This window comes from Mugil cephalus, chromosome 17 (genome assembly GCF_022458985.1).
Source record: "Mugil cephalus isolate CIBA_MC_2020 chromosome 17, CIBA_Mcephalus_1.1, whole genome shotgun sequence".
NCBI classification, from domain to species: Eukaryota; Metazoa; Chordata; class Actinopteri; order Mugiliformes; family Mugilidae; genus Mugil; species Mugil cephalus.
The window spans coordinates 7,239,597-7,258,711 of record NC_061786.1 but is presented as its reverse complement, the minus strand read 5'-3'; the positions used below and the strand labels follow the sequence as shown (position 1 = coordinate 7,258,711).

At 43.2% G+C, this 19,115-nt stretch overlaps 1 protein-coding gene across 8 annotated transcripts in view; it reads left to right on the top strand.

Annotated features, from left to right (window-relative positions):
* The window catches only part of ralgapa2 (Ral GTPase activating protein catalytic subunit alpha 2), an 88,169-nt gene that overhangs the window by 25,223 nt on the left and 43,831 nt on the right, over positions 1–19,115 (top strand). For 4 of the 8 annotated variants that reach the window (XM_047610485.1, XM_047610483.1, XM_047610490.1 and 1 more), the window contains exons 5-26: positions 496–539; positions 660–840; positions 1,388–1,503; positions 2,060–2,198; positions 2,886–3,094; positions 3,641–3,880; positions 4,123–4,305; positions 4,554–4,688; positions 4,810–4,958; positions 5,099–5,210; positions 5,367–5,604; positions 6,386–6,565; positions 9,082–9,228; positions 9,628–9,750; positions 10,488–10,573; positions 10,660–10,750; positions 10,982–11,155; positions 11,854–12,024; positions 12,678–12,871; positions 13,156–13,254; positions 13,570–13,725; positions 17,362–17,490. In XM_047610485.1, coding sequence (XP_047466441.1) covers positions 496–539; positions 660–840; positions 1,388–1,503; positions 2,060–2,198; positions 2,886–3,094; positions 3,641–3,880; positions 4,123–4,305; positions 4,554–4,688; positions 4,810–4,958; positions 5,099–5,210; positions 5,367–5,604; positions 6,386–6,565; positions 9,082–9,228; positions 9,628–9,750; positions 10,488–10,573; positions 10,660–10,750; positions 10,982–11,155; positions 11,854–12,024; positions 12,678–12,871; positions 13,156–13,254; positions 13,570–13,725; positions 17,362–17,490 — 3,296 coding nt within the window. The remainder of the gene's footprint in view (positions 1–495; positions 540–659; positions 841–1,387; positions 1,504–2,059; positions 2,199–2,885; positions 3,095–3,640; positions 3,881–4,122; positions 4,306–4,553; positions 4,689–4,809; positions 4,959–5,098; positions 5,211–5,366; positions 5,605–6,385; positions 6,566–9,081; positions 9,229–9,627; positions 9,751–10,487; positions 10,574–10,659; positions 10,751–10,981; positions 11,156–11,853; positions 12,025–12,677; positions 12,872–13,155; positions 13,255–13,569; positions 13,726–17,361; positions 17,491–19,115) is intronic. The other 4 variants (XM_047610489.1, XM_047610486.1, XM_047610484.1 and 1 more) reach the window with 3 other exon arrangements.

Sequence of the window (19,115 nt, the reverse complement as noted above, 5' to 3'; positions counted from 1 at the left end):
AGTCTATACCGATCGCTTAAAGATGTTTGAGTCAAACCACTCAGTTAAGAACCTGCTCGATCAAAACGTAAACACACCTGAGGATTCTCTCCCTGTTTTAATACAAACAGTAATAGGATTAAACAAAACGTCTTCCAGGCCACAACGTCCTCATAAGAATAGTGCTGCAAGCAGCGTGTCAAGCCCATGTCCCAGTTCACACACACACACACACAGACCTCTTCCGCCCAAGGTATTTAGCAATCAGAGCAATGTCTCATTTGATTACAGTGGAACCAAATTGCCTTCATGAATGCATGTCTCTGCCAACTGATGTTAATTTTCATCAGGAAAATGTGAAGCCTTGCCACTCAACCCACTAGTTTGTCAAGACCACCCATCAAGGTCAATTTGTCACAGTGCGGATGACAGCTTTGTGCTGTTTGCCGCGTCCTTTCGCGTGTTGCGTAGGACGATTTTTGAAAACCGCATTTTTTTGTTTTGTCTTTCCTCAAGGTTCTATTCTGAAAAAGCTTCTACACACTGGAAATTCATTCAAGGTAAGTGCTGCAGAATGTTGACCTGCGAAATCTGATTGCGCGCGTGTCGGTGTTTATCAGATTGTTAAAATTAGCCTCTCTTTTGAATATGTTAATGTGACCCTTTCTCTTCGTGTGTAGATCCGCTGCGACGGGATCCGTCTGTTCCTGCTGTGGCTGCAGGCTCTGAGGGACAACTGCGCAGAGGAGCAGTTCCTCATCTTTGCCTGTCTGGTGCCAGGATTCCCCGCTGTACCCTCCTCCAGAGGGCCCTGCACGCTCGACACCATCATTTACAACCCGTTCTCTAACCCCCCAGATGGTGAGGCCATGCAGACACGGCGATCCGTTAAAGCAAGCGTTTTTTTGAATTACCGTAACTCACAGCGGTTTGCGCTACTGACAAAATTGAAAGTGTGCCTGAACACTGGGAAGTTGTGCTTTGTTCTGGAAGACCTTCGTGACATCTCAAGGGTATAAATTGTTTTCACCAAGTAATTCCTCCAAACAACTCTCTGTTCTCGGGGCTCCCCAGTCTTGTGTCGCTCCCCCAACCTGCAGCCAACAGCAGCGATGCATCATAATTACCATAATGGCAGCTTTATTTTTCCAGAAAGCACAATTTCCCAGTGTTCAGCCACAAGTGGAATTTTATCCATAGGCGAGTTACGATAATTCAAATACCGCAAGCTATTTTTTTTATCCGCAGGCAGATGTTTAGGTCTTAAAGGGTTAAACGTCAACCTTGTATAAGGAGGTTGGTCATTGAGGACACAGTGTACACTCATGTCAGACTGAATTTTCTTCTTTTTGAAAAACTTAAATTCCTGCACTTAACTCTGGCCTGTTGTCTGTATCAATCTGAGCAGCCAAGGTGGTGCCTGAGGAGATCACCCCCCTGGTTCCAGCCGTGGTGGGAGAAAAAACTGCAGATGACCCCACGTGCTACATCCTCGAAACACTGCTCAAGTACATGGTAATCCAGGTAATGTGTGGTTTTGTGTTTAAAATAAAACACAAGGCTAACTTCATCATTCATCTGACATGTTTAGAGAAATAAAATGGCTCTTGTTCTGTCTTCAGACCAGTAACTGTAATTAGAACTGCTGTTTTCAATGCAAACATTTACAAAAAACTAAAAACATTTGACTATAATATGTTTTATGTGTCGAATAAATGCATAAAAATGTGCAGGTAGCATCTTATATTGGAGTGTGATGCCTTTTTCATTCTTTAAGAGAAAACAAAGGTACAGATTGTGTATTTGTTGTCTTGCGAATGCTGTGAGGGCTCAAGCATGTAGTTTGTAATCTATCTCACAAGTTAAAAACTAAATGTTATATCAGCGATTAAATCTTTTATCTTTTGGATAAGCGGCCTAAACAATTTTACTGCTTTACTCATTGTGTTCATTGTCTTGGGCTTCAACTGTTCAGACTATTGTGCTGCAGACAATATGCTGTCACTGTGCGAGTGACGCTGGAACCTTCTCCTTTCTCTGTAGCCTGACCTTGTTTGCCTTTGTGCTGTCTGTCTGCCAGGCATCCAGTTTAGAGTGGAGGAACAAGGAGAACCAGGACACAGGCTTCAGGTTTCTCTTCAGCCTGTTCAAGAAGTACTATCTTCCACACCTATTCCCCTCATTCACCAAGCTCACCAACCTCTACAAGCCTTTGTTAGGTAAGCTGACGCACAGGAAGGAGACGTTCAGCTGCCACTTGATTAGGTCCAACTGTTCAACTGCTCATTAGAGGAAATATCGGTCAGTAACTAATTTAGACATTATACATGGTGAGGAAGATCTGATAAAGTTCACATTGGCTCTTGGTGCCATGGAAGATAGAGTATTTGAAATCTGTTGATCTACTGGGAATCCAGAAAAGATGGCAAACAGGAACCTATAACATTCTTACAAGGCGTCAGTGCAAACCTTACATCACTGTGGTGTCCAGATAGAAAAGTAGCATACTTAAAGTACTAAGAAAAACATCACTTTGCTAACCCTATAATATTAATTATTGGGGTTTATTTAATATAATTAGTGCTGTATTCATTTGTTACATCTTGCTGTAAATGTTCAGCAGGTTCTGGATGAGGAAGTATGAGCAGTAAATAAGAAATAAGATGTGACACTTATATCATGTATTTAATATCCTAAATGTCCTTTTCCTTTTTGAAACTACTGTAGCTTTTTCATTGAATGAATAAAGAATCGGTTCAGCTGAGAATAAATCCATCACAGCCTTGTATATGGAGTTGATGTTTAATCTCTCCTTCTCTTTGTCTTTCTCTCCTGCTGTTTTCCGTTTTTAACTCGCCCCCTCTGTTACCCTCCTCAACTCTTCATCCACTCTCTCGCTCCATCAGACCTCCCCCACCACAGACCAAAACCGCTGTACGTGCCAGTGACGCGGAACAATGAGAGCACCTTCTGCACCAGGGATCAGTACCTGGCACCCCGTGTGGCCTTCATCACCTGGCTGGTCACCTTCTTCCTGGAGAAGAAGTACGTCAGCAGTGCTGCTGCGGCGCAGAGCGCCAAGAACGGCACAGAGGTCATTCCCAAGCTCATCCAGGTGAACGCAGCGTCCTCGTGCTGATTTTTCATTCTGTCATTCTGGAGGACGTTTATGCGGGAACGTTTTTCCTGCAGAATCCATGAGTGCTTGTCTCAGTTTAAAGACACCTACAGTGTATGTTTCAGGAAAGAATGAAATGTTTACACTTTTATCAATAAGATTTTTTTTTTTTTTTAATGTTTTTGTCTTTTATGAAGTCTGCTAGGAGGTATTGCTTGACTGTTCTATTATGGTGTACTAATACACTGGCGACTAGTATTTTCTTGTGGCTTTTTCCTGTAAATGTAATAACTTCAGTCAGGTGGAAAGAGAAAAGGGAATTAAATGTGCAGTGATTATTCTTATAATTACTCAGACATGACATTAATGCATTTGCATTAATGACTAATACAGTAGCTCATACCCCATTAAAAATCACTATAAAACAGAACTAATTGACTAAGGATATTCTAGTCAATGAGACTCCAGTGATTAAATGGGCACTCCTGTAGCATACTAAGAGATCCTTATTCCTCACTGACTCTTTCTCTCTGTGACGGCCAGACTGTCACTCCAGGCAGCATTAGCCAGGAGAAGGATAGGACATCGGTTGGGGATACAAACGGGCCAGCGGGGGAGCCTGACAAGAGCCACTCCAACAGCAGCACGCTGTCAGATCGACGGCCCAGCGACTCCAGTTTGTGTAGCATCGAGGAGGAGCACCGTCATGTCTATGACATGGTGCAGTCCATCCTGCTGTCCACCAGGGACAATGTGAATTTTGTCAACGAGGTCTTCCACCAGGTACAGTGGTGTTACAAACCCATTTTTCCCTGTGAGGTTGTAAAAATGAATTTCAGGTGTTGTGTGGTATTCATTTTGGCACGTGGCTGTACTGTATTAATGTGTACTGTGTCGCCATCTGCTGGCGGTTTTATGAACTTACCTTGAATGTCCTTACTAACATGTCAACCTTTAAAACTAGTTCATATATTAATTAGCAAATAGTAACATACTATAAGTATACTTTGTTCTTTCCCCTAAAGGCTTTCCTGTTGCCGTCTTGTGAGGCTTCAGCAACCAGGAAGGTGATCAAAGTGTACAGGAAGTGGATCCTGCAGGAGAAGCCCAACTTCATGACAGAGCCTGACACGACTACACAGGAAGATGAAGTGGACGACAGCTCTGAACAGATAATCTGTACACAGGCAAACAGCATACACGCACAAGTAAATACCACTCAAAGCAACAGACAGGCAATGGATTCACGTTAATCTTGCAACTGATTATTATTAAAATGGTCCAAAATTAATTGGAGGTTTAATGTAGTGTAGAGTATCTGTTCTATCGACATACTCTGTATGTATTTTATTAGTTGTTATCTATCAGATTGTTAACGCTGTGGTCTCAAAAAGCAGAGGTAACAGATTTAACACCATGTTTTTTTTGTTGTTGTTGTTTTCCTGTCTTCTGCAAGATGTTGGAGAGTCATGGTCACAGACGGTCGTCAAGCTGGGGACGGACCTACTCGTTCAGCAGTGCCATCAACCGAGGCTTTCTCACCGAGGAGCAGAACAGGGACGTCAAGGCTGGCATCCAGCCCACACTACAGGTTGGCGTCCATGTCCAGAAGTGTGATTTTTGCCCCACAGATCCCACCGCGTCTTGATCAAATATTAATTACTTTAGTGTTTGCTCACCCTTGCTGTTTCTTGGTTCACCTACGCGTGCAGGTGTTCCTGACCAACTCATCCAACGTGTTCCTGTTGGAGCCCTGCCAGGATGTCGCTAAACTCCTGGATAATCAGGTTGAGGTGTGCAAGGGCGTTCTCAGCATATACCGGCACATGATCATGGAGCACACCATGAACACACAGACGTGGTTAGTAGCGTTCTCAGATGCACACAGTGTACAGTTATTCTCTCGTGATTTTCAAATGTGAGCTGACTTTATTTGATTATTCTTTACCACTTTGTTTTTTACGGTTGGCACTGTTTTACTATACTGCCGTTGTTCTGCAGGGAGCAGATGCTACAGGTACTACTGAGAATCACAGAAGCAGTGATGAAGAGGCCACAGGAAAACCAAAGAAAAGACATCTTTGCAGAAAGTTTAGCCTCTATACTATTTAGGGTAAGTTTGTTGTGTTTCACAGAAGTAATTGGTATACAGAGAATAACATGGATATACTCTCTCATCTCACAACCCTGTAATCTTATCAAGGGATGGAATGGTTTTCTGCGTTTCTGTGTCTGTCGGTGCTAAATTCTTCTCTCCGCTCGCATTCAGACCATCATTGTGGCGTGGGTACGAGCCAACTTGTGCGTGTTCATCTCCCGGGAGCTATGGGACGAGCTGCTGGCAGTGCTGTCTTCTCTTACCTGCTGGGAGGAGCTGGTGACGGAGTGGGCCAGCATCATGGACTCGCTGACGGCTGTGCTGGCACGCACCGTTTACGGCCTGGACATGGCCAGCCTGCCTCTGGACAAACTCAGCGAGCAGAAGGAGAAGAAGCAGAGAGGACGCGGTGAGGGGAGGAAATGGGAAAAGATGAGGATTGGTTTGAGAACATTTTGGGGAAGATAACAGTATTTTCCTTTCCAGGTTTTTTCACTATAGTTACTTTCTTTCACTTGCACGTTTAATGAGACTTTACTGTCAGAAACTCTTTGCTGAAACATATCAGTGTTATTCTCAGTTTGACCATGACATCAGCTTCTATCGAAAAAGACTTAATCAAAATAGAATTTGTGTATCAGTATCAACTGCACATCTGCCGAGTAGTCACCAAACAGCAAATTTCAAATGTAAAACACTCGATCCGTAAATGTGCATTTGAGTGAACTCCTGCTAGTTACGTTAATGTACATAATATATAGACGTTTAATTCAATGATGCTGAAACACACTGATGCTTTGTTATTAGAACATGAGTTTGGTAATACGCTATTTGAAGCGTTTTTCAAATGACACAGAGAGAAAAAAACACCTTTGCATTCAATTGGATAGTCCTACAACAAATCAGAGGCGTTTTTGTTGTAAACAAATTCAACTCCACGTCGCCCAGATGGCGTAGATGACAACATCAGGTTTATCACCACTTTAAGCTCAAACAATTTGATCGATGGGCAGATCGTCGCCAGAGCATAATCAGGTCCCAGCGCAATGGTTCCAGAAATATAGCGGATAGTAGAGTGGGATGCCGTGTTTTTTTAAGTCGCCCTATTAAATAAAATAAATAACGTCAACTGTTATTATCCCATACGCCGCTCTTTCATTCAGTACTCTGTGTTGTTCTCTGCATATCAGGAGTGGTTCAGGATTCCCAGAAGGTAGCAGCGGTCGCGCGCTCTTTCTCTCTGAGTTGGAGGAACCAAGGGGAGCAGAGCGGGCCAGGAGTCCAGGAGCCCATGAGGATTCGCTCGGCCACTACTTCAGGAGCGCCCGGTGTGGAGAAGGCGCGGAACAACGTCCGAATGAAGGCCTCCGGTAAATTCTCGTGACACGGCGCTGATCGTGCATTACCTCTGTATTACTCTTCCATCTAAGCAGACAGATATTAAATGCGTACGTGTGGCATTTATAAAACTGTATTATTCTCTATTAGCAGTATTATCTCCTGCCCTTCCGTCAGGCACCAGCACATTTCTGATAAGGCTTTGAAAGCTCAACTTCAGTCGACAGGATTTATCAGATATTTATTGTGTGTGAAAGCCTTCAGACAGGTCCGTGTGTACATTAGCCCAGGTGTCAGTGAAAGGCCCAGCACCAGAAACAAAGGGGCCAGCAGATGGCCCTCATTGTTCCCCTGACTTGTCACTGGCCAGTGTCAACATGTTTCCATGTCAGCTTGATTGCAGGCATACAGCACAAATCCCCCTGACAGCATGTCAAAGGGCAGCTTTGGATGCCGCAAACACCCCTTATCTGATGGGAAAGTGGCAGGCTAATTATAAGTTGAGCTGGAAGGCAGTGGAGTAGTAAGTCACCGCTGCGCCTGCCCTGCTCGTCTTAATTTTGTCTAGACAGAATCTTAATGTGGGGATAAAAGGCGGCGACGATCCCTTTTTTGTTTCCTGGCCTTCCGCCTCCCCAATTACCACCGACGTTCTAAAACGATGAGCTTGTTGAGGAAGGAGCAGATGTATTTGCGCCTGAAGGATGAAATCTCCAGGAGTGTGCGTGCGTGTGTGTGTGTGCGTCTGTTGACAAATCTATTATCGGTCTCATGTGCATCTTCGTGCACCTATTCTGTCAGTCTGTTTATTTGTGTCTGCGCGCAAGCAAAGAAGGACATTAAACACTACCGCTTCAGATTCCCTACCCTTTCTTTGGCCTAATTGGATTTCTCCCACATTGATCTTCAAAGGCCCAACAGCCCTCCTCCCCGCTCCTCAAGAGAAGCCCCCACACATCAATTGCACGGCAGTTTTTTTTGATAGTTTCATTAAGAGTGTAATTAATGCTCATTAATATGCATAGATGGGAAGCAGTGGTGGGCTGTGGCGGAGACGATGTATCTCGCACTGAAAGGCGTAATTAAAGTGCGCTGAAAGCAGAGAATGGAACTGTCCTCTTTCATTGCTCTCTTTGAGATTAAGCCTGAAGTGCCATCCAGACACAGTGACAATGCCTCTGCATTGACAACTGTCAAAACTTGGTTGCTCTTGCGCATGCAAATACAAACTAATGTTGTTCTGAGATCTTTTCTTGATAATGGAAAAAAAAAAAAGGCTCGATATTTCATTATGGCACTCATTAAGCTTCTACAACTACACGGACCCGTCTGAACAAGCCCTCAGTCTGTCACTGGTTGTTCTGTGACTGTAATTATACTAATTTATGTCTAGATTGTAATATAAGATAATACAGGAAATAAGATAAACTGGCACTAGTCTAGGACCCAAAAAAGTACAAGTATCTCAGCACGAGGTTTTTAAATGAACAGTTAAGTGCCATTTTTTTCCCCAGGGCTACAGTTTTATCTGTTTTGTGTCTTATGTCACATGGATTTAACAGACTAATCCAGAGCCTGATTTGTAACTCGGATTGCTGGGTCATTCTTGGCTTATCGCAGATTGATCTGTGTTGATGTTAACGGCTGTTGATAAGTGCACTAGTTACAAATTGCTCTGCCTAAGTGCCATAGAAATTGTATATTTGATACTGTAAACACGTGTTTATACAATCACATCTTGTTGCAGTTTGTCGCATTCAGGGACAGGCTACCGGGTTAACCCCTCTGAGACATTTGTTCACGTAAAGGCACAATACAAAGGAGCAACATCTGAAATAAATCACATAACTAACTAATAAAGGAAACTGGAAATTCAGAAGTATAAATATGCCACAGTGCAGGGAGCCAGAAAAAAAATACCTTTGGATAATTGTGTTTTCATGTAGGATTTTTATTTGTTTAACTTTAATTTTATTTGCTGGATTTCATTTAATTGCGGTGCTGATGTGCTTTTTTGTTCTTTTTCTTGCTCTATTTAAAGCAAGTTCTGAGTTTTGAATTATCATTATTCATTTTTAAATGTCGTTATAAACTGTTCTCTTTTGGTCAAGTATTTGTCCAAGCACATTGGTGCAGTGTAAGTACATGCAATAACATTGTCGTGTTAAAATTTTAATTTTTCTGATAAGGATTTTAAAAAATTGACACCAAGTAATCTGATAATAGTTGACAGCTTCACCTGATGGGTCAGACTCATATGCTGAGTGTGTATATGTGTAGGTGTAAATACATTTATTCCATTTATCCCGTTTCAACATTAATTGTTTATTATTCATGTTTGTATCAGGGCGGTGCCTGTGACAGCTACAGTTCTGGGTCTGCTATTCTTTATTAGCTTTTCTTTCCTGATCAGAATCGTATTTAATAATGGAAGCTCCTCTGTTGCATCCTGTACTTTACTCTCATTGAAGACTTGTCTTCTTCTTCCCTTTACCTCTTTTCTGTTTCCACTGCCTTCTTCCTCTTCCTTCTGTTTCCGCGGTGGAAGCTAAGCGAAGCCAGTCCATCAGCAACTGTGTTCATCTATACGAGGCTATACCCACTACTAAAAGCGTTCCTATGCTGCTCCACACTGTGAGCTCTTTCTTGCCTGGTATCTCTTCTGGTAACTCTGCTTGCTCTCACAGACTCTCAGGTAAAGTGTGTTGTGAGAGCTGCATGTGTTTGTGTGTCCTCAGCCCTGCCTTTCCCACCCATCAATCACAGTTTCTCACGGGCCGCCATGTTCAAGTGTTATTTGTGACAGCATTTAGATTTACTGTGAGCTTTGACCATTGAACATGCACCTCCATCCATCCCTACTGCCTTGTGCAGTCTGTAATAAGAGCATGTCAAGCGTGTGCATCACCGCCGCATGTCTGCATCTCACGTTTCCCTTCCATGTTCACGTGAATGTCAAACGTCCGTTTGCATTGTAACCGCAAATCCTTAAAAATAACAAAACACGTCCCAGTGTGTTTCCATTTTGAGAATTGTCTTTTGTCAGTTTGGTCCGGTGACGCTGCCTAACCCTCTCCTTTTTCCCCTGGCTCAGATGTGGAGGAGGGTCAGCTGTCAGAATGTGGGGGAGAGGAGGAGTTGGGAGGCAGGGAAAGCCCACTGCCACGTAGCAGCAGCACGTCAGACATCACCCAACAGCTGTCTGACACTTTGCCAGGTACACGAGTCAGAATGTGTCCGCTCTTCCTTCCTTCCTTCCGCCAGGATCGTGTTGGGATGTGGTTTAGCTGTGACACGAGTGACTCACCCAGTGCTTATCCAGATGTTAGTTTCACCTTTTAAAATGAAATGCAGTCCAATACAAAGCCTTGTATACACTATGTAAATAAATTAGTAGTGGTGGGATAGTATTGGGCTGCAGTCCTGTCTAAAGTAATATGTTGTATGATTTTTTTTTTTAAATAGTTTGTTTGTTTCATTATTAGTTTTGTCCTGTTTACTCTTCAAAAATATGTAGCTACAAAGGGTATCAGTCTTATTATACACATGGTCTGTCATAAACTGATTAAACTTCTGTTCTGTGATGTATATGAGAGTATATGAGAGAGCAGACAAGCAGAATTTGGGACATCAGGAAGATCTGTGAAGTAGAACTTTTAGCACAGATGTAACTGGACTGAACTTTACTGGGAAAGAAATTTTAACCTATTATAATACATATTCAGAGATCCTAAATGTTATATTTAGAGGAGTAGAACCGTGTAATCTTTATTATCATTTATTGTTCAAAATTTTGAATGCCTCACTACACTTGATTTAAGCTGATTTTATTGACAGTTGCATGTTAGGTAACCTTGGTGTCCAGGTATCCTCCTCCTTATATAGATGTTAATTCGCTACAGCCAGTCGTATTAAATCAAAGTTCTCTTTATGACATCCCATTTTTCATTACAGCCCAGAAGAGAGAGTGCTCCCCCACTTCCTGTGGTTCTGATAGCAGGACGTCTGAGGGCAGGAGAGAGGGCAGCGAGCTGCCAGTAGTGAGTAGATCCGTCCTGTTCCGCTGTGTTATCTTAAACTAATGAGAGAAGTTCCTCCTTTTTAATATTTGCGTCTGTGTTCGTAGATCCTCATCCAACCAAGCAGTAGTCCAGCTGAGACAGAGTGCACTGCTGAGGGACAGGCAAACTTCACGAGGCCCAAGCTCAGAGAAAAAAGTAACACACTACACCACTTTATTTCTTTAAAACGATGCCATCATGATATCCGTGTTGCTATATTGAAATATGTATATGCCACATGATGAAGCACATTTTTTAAAGTGAAATTCACCTGCTAATCAAACACTAAAGTAACAATATACCCCCCTCTTGTAGTATTTAATGTCTTTTCTTGGACAACCTCCTTTTATATCTTGTTAACCTAATTCCTCCACCCCCCCCCCCCAGGCGAGAGCATAAGTAGCGAGACGTCCAACGGCTACCTCAATGAAGCCGAAGTTACCTGGCAGGCGTTTGATGAGGAGGCTGACACTCAGTCCACACAGTCGGCCCACATGGACGTGACAACCGATCCCCAGAGCCAGGGGAGTCTGCTGCTCAGCCACAATGAGGCTCTAGCAGGTACTGGAGCTCACCAGAACCCTGACCCTGTAAAATCTAAAATCTATTTCTCCCCCCTGTAATTACTCCCGATGTTAATGTGTTTTCATTTCCTTGTGTGTCTGTGGTGATTACATTTTATATTTGAGCAGGCAAATATTACAGACACCTCCCAGGGTGCGTGAGTCAGCTCTGGTCTAGTGTCTGGTTTGAAGCTGGTTTAATAAATACAGTAGTCGGCAACGGGACAAATGGATTCTTTTATTCTCATTATAAAAGGAAGTCCTTTGTATACTTACAGTGAGGAGATTAAATTATTTGATCTCACCCTCCGTGGATGGCTTACTCTTGGCTGGGTATAGTAACCCAGTATGTGCTGCTTCTTTGGCTAAGCCATTTAATTGTTTAAATCTTCTTCCAACCTTGTGTGTTTGTGATTTAGGAAAGTTGTGTGTTGTCTGTGGTGTTGCTTCTACATTTGGAACCTATGTATGTAAATGGTTTTTCTCCAAACTGCTGATTATTCTTATGGAAGAAACAAAATATCAAAGCATCCTCTTCAGCTTTTAGTTTAACCTGTCATTAGTTATGAAGAATTAGTCCCCCCCCCCCTTGTTGCGTCTCTGCCCTTCTGTCTGTGTTTCCTACATTGTGCTCATAGTGTCCCAGTGCTCCCTTCCTCAAACCCAGTTTTATCCCTGTCCCTTTGTTGTTTTTAGGTCCTGAGTGTGCCTTCCCTCCCCACTCTGCACCCCCGTCCTACCACCACCACCACTACCCCCAGAACCCCCCCGCTTCACCAGCCCTGCTGGTGCACACAGAGTGCCCACGGGACTACCCCCTGGACGACACCATGCATCAGTCTGTCTTACACATGCCACACCACTTGGGTACTGCTCCCTAGCTGCCACTCATCATATAGCCTTCATCTACCATTAACTGTCCATGCTCTTCACCCTTACTTTTCTTTATTTTTCTTACATCACACTATCCTGTATGATCACTTGCATTATTTCACTAAATTTTGGCTCAAGGAGTCAAAGACACTTTCATTTAATACATTTTAATCACCACATAACCGCGACACCCATTCCTCTCATTTCCAGACCCGAACCCCTTCCTCTTCCCACTGTTCCTCTGCTGTCCACTAGGCGGCACTGTCTTCCTACAATTCATTTGAACGATGCATGTGGTTTGTGTCTTTTTCCCAAAAGTCTTGACATGTGTGAATAACTTTTATAGGACAAAAGTCTAAGCGCTGACATGCATTTGGGAAAAAGCACAGAAAGGCTGAGGATTGAGTCAACAGCTGCTCGAACACTAACAGGATGGATTTGATGTTTTATTACAATGTATTAATGCATTTGAGCAAGTCTCACTTCTAAAATTCTTTCGTAACAGTTGTTGACTGAATCCACTGTTTTCAACAAAAGTAAATTTGGTTAATTTTGTGTTTGGTACTGGCAAGTACGCACACAGGCGATGCAAAATATTTCTCTTTGCAACCTGAAATAATCCGAAAACTTTTTCTTTGACCCTGCAGACAGCAGTGAGTGTCTGGCTGACGATGTCAGCATCATTGCTGGTGGGACTCTGACTGGTTGGCATGCCGACTCTGCCTTCGTCCTGTGGAGGAGGATTCTGGGTATCCTGGGAGACGTCAACAATATCCGCTGCCCAAAAATCCATGCCAAGGTCTTCTCCTACTTATATGAGCTGTGGCACAAGCTCGCTAAGGTACAACGGAGCCTTTCCTTTGCTCATAAAGCCAAATAAAAATATACAGAATATTCTCAGACTCACTAAGGCACAATGACAGCGCTCAATAAAATGCATTTCAATAGCTTCAGTAGTTGCATGGAATGCACTTGTTTTTGAAGATCTAATTATTTTGCCAATGACAAATCCTTAAGTGGACTCAAAGTTTTGCAACACAGGCTTCATCCTGTACTTTTCAGATGCTCATGAAGATTACATTTGATCCTTGTGTTCACTGACTGAAATTAAATGTGTGTTTGCAGATCAGGGACAACCTTGGGATAAGTGTGGACAATCAGTCCTCTCCTCCCCAACCGGTCTTCATCCCTCCTCTTCGAATGTTCGCGTCCTGGCTCTTCAGGGTAGGAGATGACTCTGCAGAGTGTACAAAATGCAGATTAAATAATAATGTAAAAGTCAAAGCATTTACACTTAATTCTGGTTATTCAGTTTGTTCCAGCTTTAGTAGTTTAGCTCCATCCCATCACTGGTTTAAAACTACATTTTTTTTTCTCATGGGAGATTATGGGAGCACTACGATGACATTTCAAGATGTAGCAAAAAAACAGGACGAGAGGGTTAACTTTAACTGCAGCTGACAATTAGCAGCATCTAGTCACGGTGTTACCCATAATTCATGTCCTCACAATAACACCGCTTCCCTCCGCCCTCCGCAGGCCACCATGCTGCCAGCAGAATACAAAGCTGGCAAGCTGCAGGCCTACAAGCTGATCTGTGAGATGATGACCAGGCACCAGGACGTGCTGCCCAACAGCGATTTCTTGGTGCACCTCTACTACATCATGCACAAGGGATTCACCAGCGATGACCAGGTACGGCCAGGAGGTGGCTCCTGAAAGTATTTCTGACAGTTGCCGTTTTTTCACCAGTAGATGGCGCATCAGTCAAACCCATGTGGCGGTGATTACTAACTGGAAACCAATTTGTAGTTGGCAGTTTGCTATTTACTTTTTAACGTGTGATTTGTAATTTTGTTATGACTTGGTGACTCTTAATCAATTAGTGATTTTTCTGCAGTTAATGTTGGCATTTGTGTTTATGCTTTAAGGTACCAGATAGGTGTATTTCGGATCACAGTGATGACAGGGGTCATAAAGGTGCACTCAGAGTTATAATAGTGGCTCATAATTTTAGGTAAACTGCCTCAAACCAGTGGTGGTGAAGCGCGTTACTGTGTTTTGGCATCTTCCCCTCTTTCCTCCTCTTTTAGCCACACCCATCCTCATATTTAAATTTGGCATAGCTTCATTGCTTCTATACAAAGCTGAGTGGAGATGAATGAAGTTCCCCAAAACAAAGGACCGGGGGGGATAAAAAAAAAATTGTGCATGGGCAGGGTGTGTTTGAAGCAAGTGTGTGCGCGTATAAATATATAGATATGTATGTGCCCTCTTGGCTGGGTTTCTATTGCGCCCTGGCAGCGCGACAAGCTTATCAGAATGTTTTCCGTGTCGTTAAATAATGTTTTGAACCCCTGCCGTGTATACGTGATTAATTAAGGATTGACGTCTGTCGCGCTCCGTTAGACTGACACGTCGGCCGGGGGCCCAGAGTGGAGTTGCCTTCCTGCCTGTCTGTGCGTGTGTGTGTGTGTGTGTGTGTGTGTGCGTGTGTGTGTGTGAAGGAGTGGGAGGGGAGCCTGGGGAACGTAGCGCCGAGTGGAGCAATGAGGGGGGCACACACGGAGGGACCAGGCAGCATTCTCAAGCTTTTGTTGTGGCTCTGTATAATGCGTTGGGGGGCCAGAGCCAGGCTGGCCACTGAAGCATGCTCAAATTGGCCGGAGAAAAGAGTCCTCACGCCACACAATAGAGGACAGCCGCACGCCTGCTTAACATAAGAAAGTGGCTCTCATTCTCCCCTCCCCTCCTCCTTCCTCTCCGCCTGCACCCCCACTGCACCGAAAAAAGGGGAAAAACATTTATTTTTACAAATCCTCTCAAATCATACGCGCATATTTTATTTTATTTTTTATAAGCCCACATTCTTAACTTCTTTTTAGTCTTTGCGGCTATAGTGAACAAGACATTTTATATTATAGTGCACATGCATTTAGTTTATTAAATATTTTTTTTATGTGTCGAGCTTATTTTTTTTTTTTAAAACATAATTTTGATATATTGGTGCCTTTAAATAATGGTCTCAGATACTGAGTGTTTTCTCCACTCCGCCTGTCTGTCAAGTCACAAAACCAGCTTTAAAACGGACACGCTTTATAGACAACGCGGGGAATCCCGGTGTAAATCTTCGCCATTAAAATCAACTAAGCTTTGAAGAAAATGACAGTTCCCTTGGAGGGATTCTCCTTCCAACTGACAGAGTGCCAAGGTCAGGCCTATTGTCTCGATTGTCTGTCAATCTCTGGTCACCGGCCTCACAAAGACCTGACCGGAGCCCAACAGCAGTAATCTACCTAATAGGTCCACAATCCGGGGCTGCGTGAGTCAACAGCGTATTTCGCAAAATGTAGCGCACAAAAGGGGACAACACCCAGTAAACTTAGAACCCTGTGACATCCTTCGGACGAATGAATAAACAGTTAACCAGCGCAAAATTAGCTCCTCCTTAACTTAAGTCACGCATAATGTATGTAGCCCCAAATTAAAATGTGAAAACTGACCCCACCGACGTGACTGTTGATTAAACTCCTCCACCTCATAGTTATGCAGGCTGGTCCCGTCCACCCTCCCGACAGCTCACGGAGGCGAACAGCTTGCGAACTGCAACAGGAAATCTGTCCCAGATTAAACTGGAAATGTCCATGTTTAGTAAATGAGTCAAAAATTTCCCCAATACTGCGCAGAGTGATGTAATGCCAGAGTGAACCCTGTCACCCCGGGAGCCAGCAGGTGGAAAGCGTGTGCTTTCCTGGAGATGAGGCCACATAAAAAGGCCTGAGGTGGCTCTATTCAGAGTTAGGTTAATGCACCTTTTGTTGAAGCCGGGGCCATTCCCACTGCCAACACAGCGCCACATGCGGTTATTCCCAGTCCACATTTTTCAATTCTGATTTCAGTACACACACGACACACACACACACGCGCGCATACACATCCCAAATCAGGTTCCCTCTACTTACACATACAATTGAAAGCACTTTGCATTCTACATTTGTGGCTTCCTCTAAAATGCTCATTTCAGGCAATCAAGAAACAGTTTGTTGCCTGCTAATTACCTCTGACTGCACTGCACATTATGCTTCAGAGGTCAATTACCAACAAAATGAGGGTAAAATGGGCCCTCAATCCTGAAGCTCTTCCCACCAATTTTCTACATGCGGTGCTGGTGTTGGTTTGGCTTCCTACTTATTGCCTCTGTGTGTTTATTCTATTCTTCTCTCGTTCACCTGCATTCCCTGTTTACCAAAGCTTGGGGTGATTAATGTCACAGATAGATAGGCGGTACGGTGCGTGTCTTTGTGTGTGTGCGGGCGCGCGGGCGCGCGTGTGTTTGTGTGATTGAGAGGGGAAATCGTGTGTTTGTTAAGTTGCCCTTCGGTCCAGCTAGAAACAGACTCATGTTTGAACTGTCCGATTTACACAAGTTTATGGCCACGCAGGCAGGTGTTTCTGCCCTGGACCTTGCCTTTGTACACAAATGCGCACATGCCTGCCTCAGATAAGAGAGAGAACAATTTATCCGCCTTACTGAGATGCTGCATTCTCATACCAGCGTGTTTTTCTCCCTCTAAATACGAGTATTTCCTCTGAGTAAATAACTCAACCTCTTTGCTGCGGGTTTACCGTCTAAATATAGCATGGATGAACTGTTAGCGTCCATTTATGCTCTTGCCCGGTGCGGCGTTGCACTGTACATACTTGAGCAGTTTGTGCAGACCTCTCTGCGGTGCAGCATATGTCAGCGCTGAAAGATCACCCATCTGCTACCGAGCCGCCTGCACCTCGGCAAAACAATACCTTGTCTCTGGCTTTAATTACAGGTTTGCTCGTGTGTGTACATACATGTGACTCATGGAAGTTGAAGGTCTTTTGTTCTCTCCCTTATCCGTGGCGAACTATCCATCTGCCGTCCCTTTCTCTCACCTGTCTTTCTTTCCCACCCTTTTTTGTTGTTGTTTTTGTTTTTTTGTTTTTTGTTTTTTTTCCTGTCCTTTAGCGACACGTACGGTTGAGTGGTTTACTCACGTCAACACTTTTTAAAAATGCTTAGCCTACCTGTTGAAGTGAAAAGCTCTCTCCCTGCCATGTTCTCACGTCGTGGCCCATTTACAAAAAATTTTCTGTTACGGTTTCGCTTCACCGACACCAACGCGACCTCAAACCCCGACCGTAACTGTAAACATGCTAGAGGATTATTTCAAAATTCTCTTGTGATTCAGTGATAATTCGGTTTATTCTGCTATCGTGTTTAATAACTGGAGATATCAATGCAGGAATTGTTGTTTGCCTCCCATTAACATTTGTGTGCGTGTCCATGCATGTCATCAGGATGTTTTGAACACCATCATCCGGTCCTGCTCCCCTCGATTCTTCTTCCTCGGCCTGCCGGGTTTCACCATGCTGGTGGAGGATTTCATCACTGCCGCTGCCCGTGTCCTCACCTCGAACTCCTCGGAGGTACGAGCACACTTCTAACGTTCACCTGAGCCACTCTGGAATCTATGACTCCAGACGAGAAAAGCCCGTCAAATAACTAATATGTTGCAGTTTTCAGGAATGTCCCCGAAAATGTTCAGGACTCGACAAGGAATTACAGAATTCTTGGTGGCAAAGAATTCAGGGAAATTACGAGTCTGAAGTCCTCCTCATACCTGATGATCTGTAGACCTGTTCCTTCTCCTTCTCCTGGATTATGTTTTATAATTTGCTGCTTTATTAAGTGTTAATAGGAAAAAATAAAGCAAATATTTGAAACTATTAGATAATAAAGAATGTGATTTTCTTGTTTGGAAAAATTTACCACCGTTCCTTTCTTCATTGTGCCTAAATGAAGGACTGAAATGAGAAATTAATGGCTGGAAAAATGACTGCATGTTGTTTGTCGTTGTCTTAATGCTGATTCATAATTTATTCACCACTGTTGCTCCTCTGTATTTCGGAACTAGATAAACCAAACTAAAAGAGTTTTGCACAACTGACAGAAAATTCAGATTTTATTTGCAGTTATCACATACTGTCCTTCAACAATTAACACGTGTATTTACACACATTTTAATTGTGTTTTAAATGTAACTGGAATGGATATTTTTATATTTTCATTACTCAGCATCTTAGCTTCTCAAAAAGCTCCAGCTCTGCAGAGAACTTTATGCTCTCAGCTGTGTGCCTTCTTTTGGGTTTTTGAACAATTTCAGTGCTACAGAGCACACTACTGCCCTCAGCAGGGTCGAATGATTTACTACAACCGCACTTCAGATTCTGCTTGCTTTCATAAACTGTTCCGCTGCTATGATCACTTCCTGATGTCCCAGACGATGTGTCAGAATAATGGAAAGTGCATGTGTTAATCACGCATTTAAAGCAAAACCAGCAACCAAAAAAAAAAAAAAATGCATTAACTGCATACAGAACTACGTACAGAATAGATTCAGACTTGAACAAACATATTTTTAACAAAAGCCTGCAGCTACACTCGAGAAGCAAAGAGCAGTTAATTACAAATAGCTGCTGTTTAACTGTTTGAATGCAGACTGTTTCATCAAATGCACACATTAGCAAAGTGTTAATATGCTTAATTAGCCGTGAAAGCCAGCATGTTTGCAGTTATTATTTAAATTGTGTGCTGATGTGAATTCATATGAACGCACAGGCTTGCAATGAACGAGCGAGCTGATTGGGTGCAATTAGTAGACATTACGCTGGTAGACCGACACAATAGCCATGGTATGTTTACATGTTACCACCGTGCACAGATGTAAACCTAAACATGGTTAATACTAACTGTCTCTTTGCAGAAATGTGCGATTTGTCAAGAAGACTTATGGGGGACATTTATACGTGTTGTATTTCCTGTTTTGGTTGCCAGATAATTTCATATCTCCCTGGATAGATTTATTACCTCATTTCAGTTTCACAGCAGCTCATCAGGTGCAACAACATGTACAATCTGCTTTGGAGCTGCATCCATCGCGCATTTAATCAGTCATTTTGTTGCCCACGCCTACCATGTGTCGTGTCTTTCTGTTGAACATCAGCAGAATCATGAATAAAGATCAAATTAATTCTGCTAGATCCCTCCAATC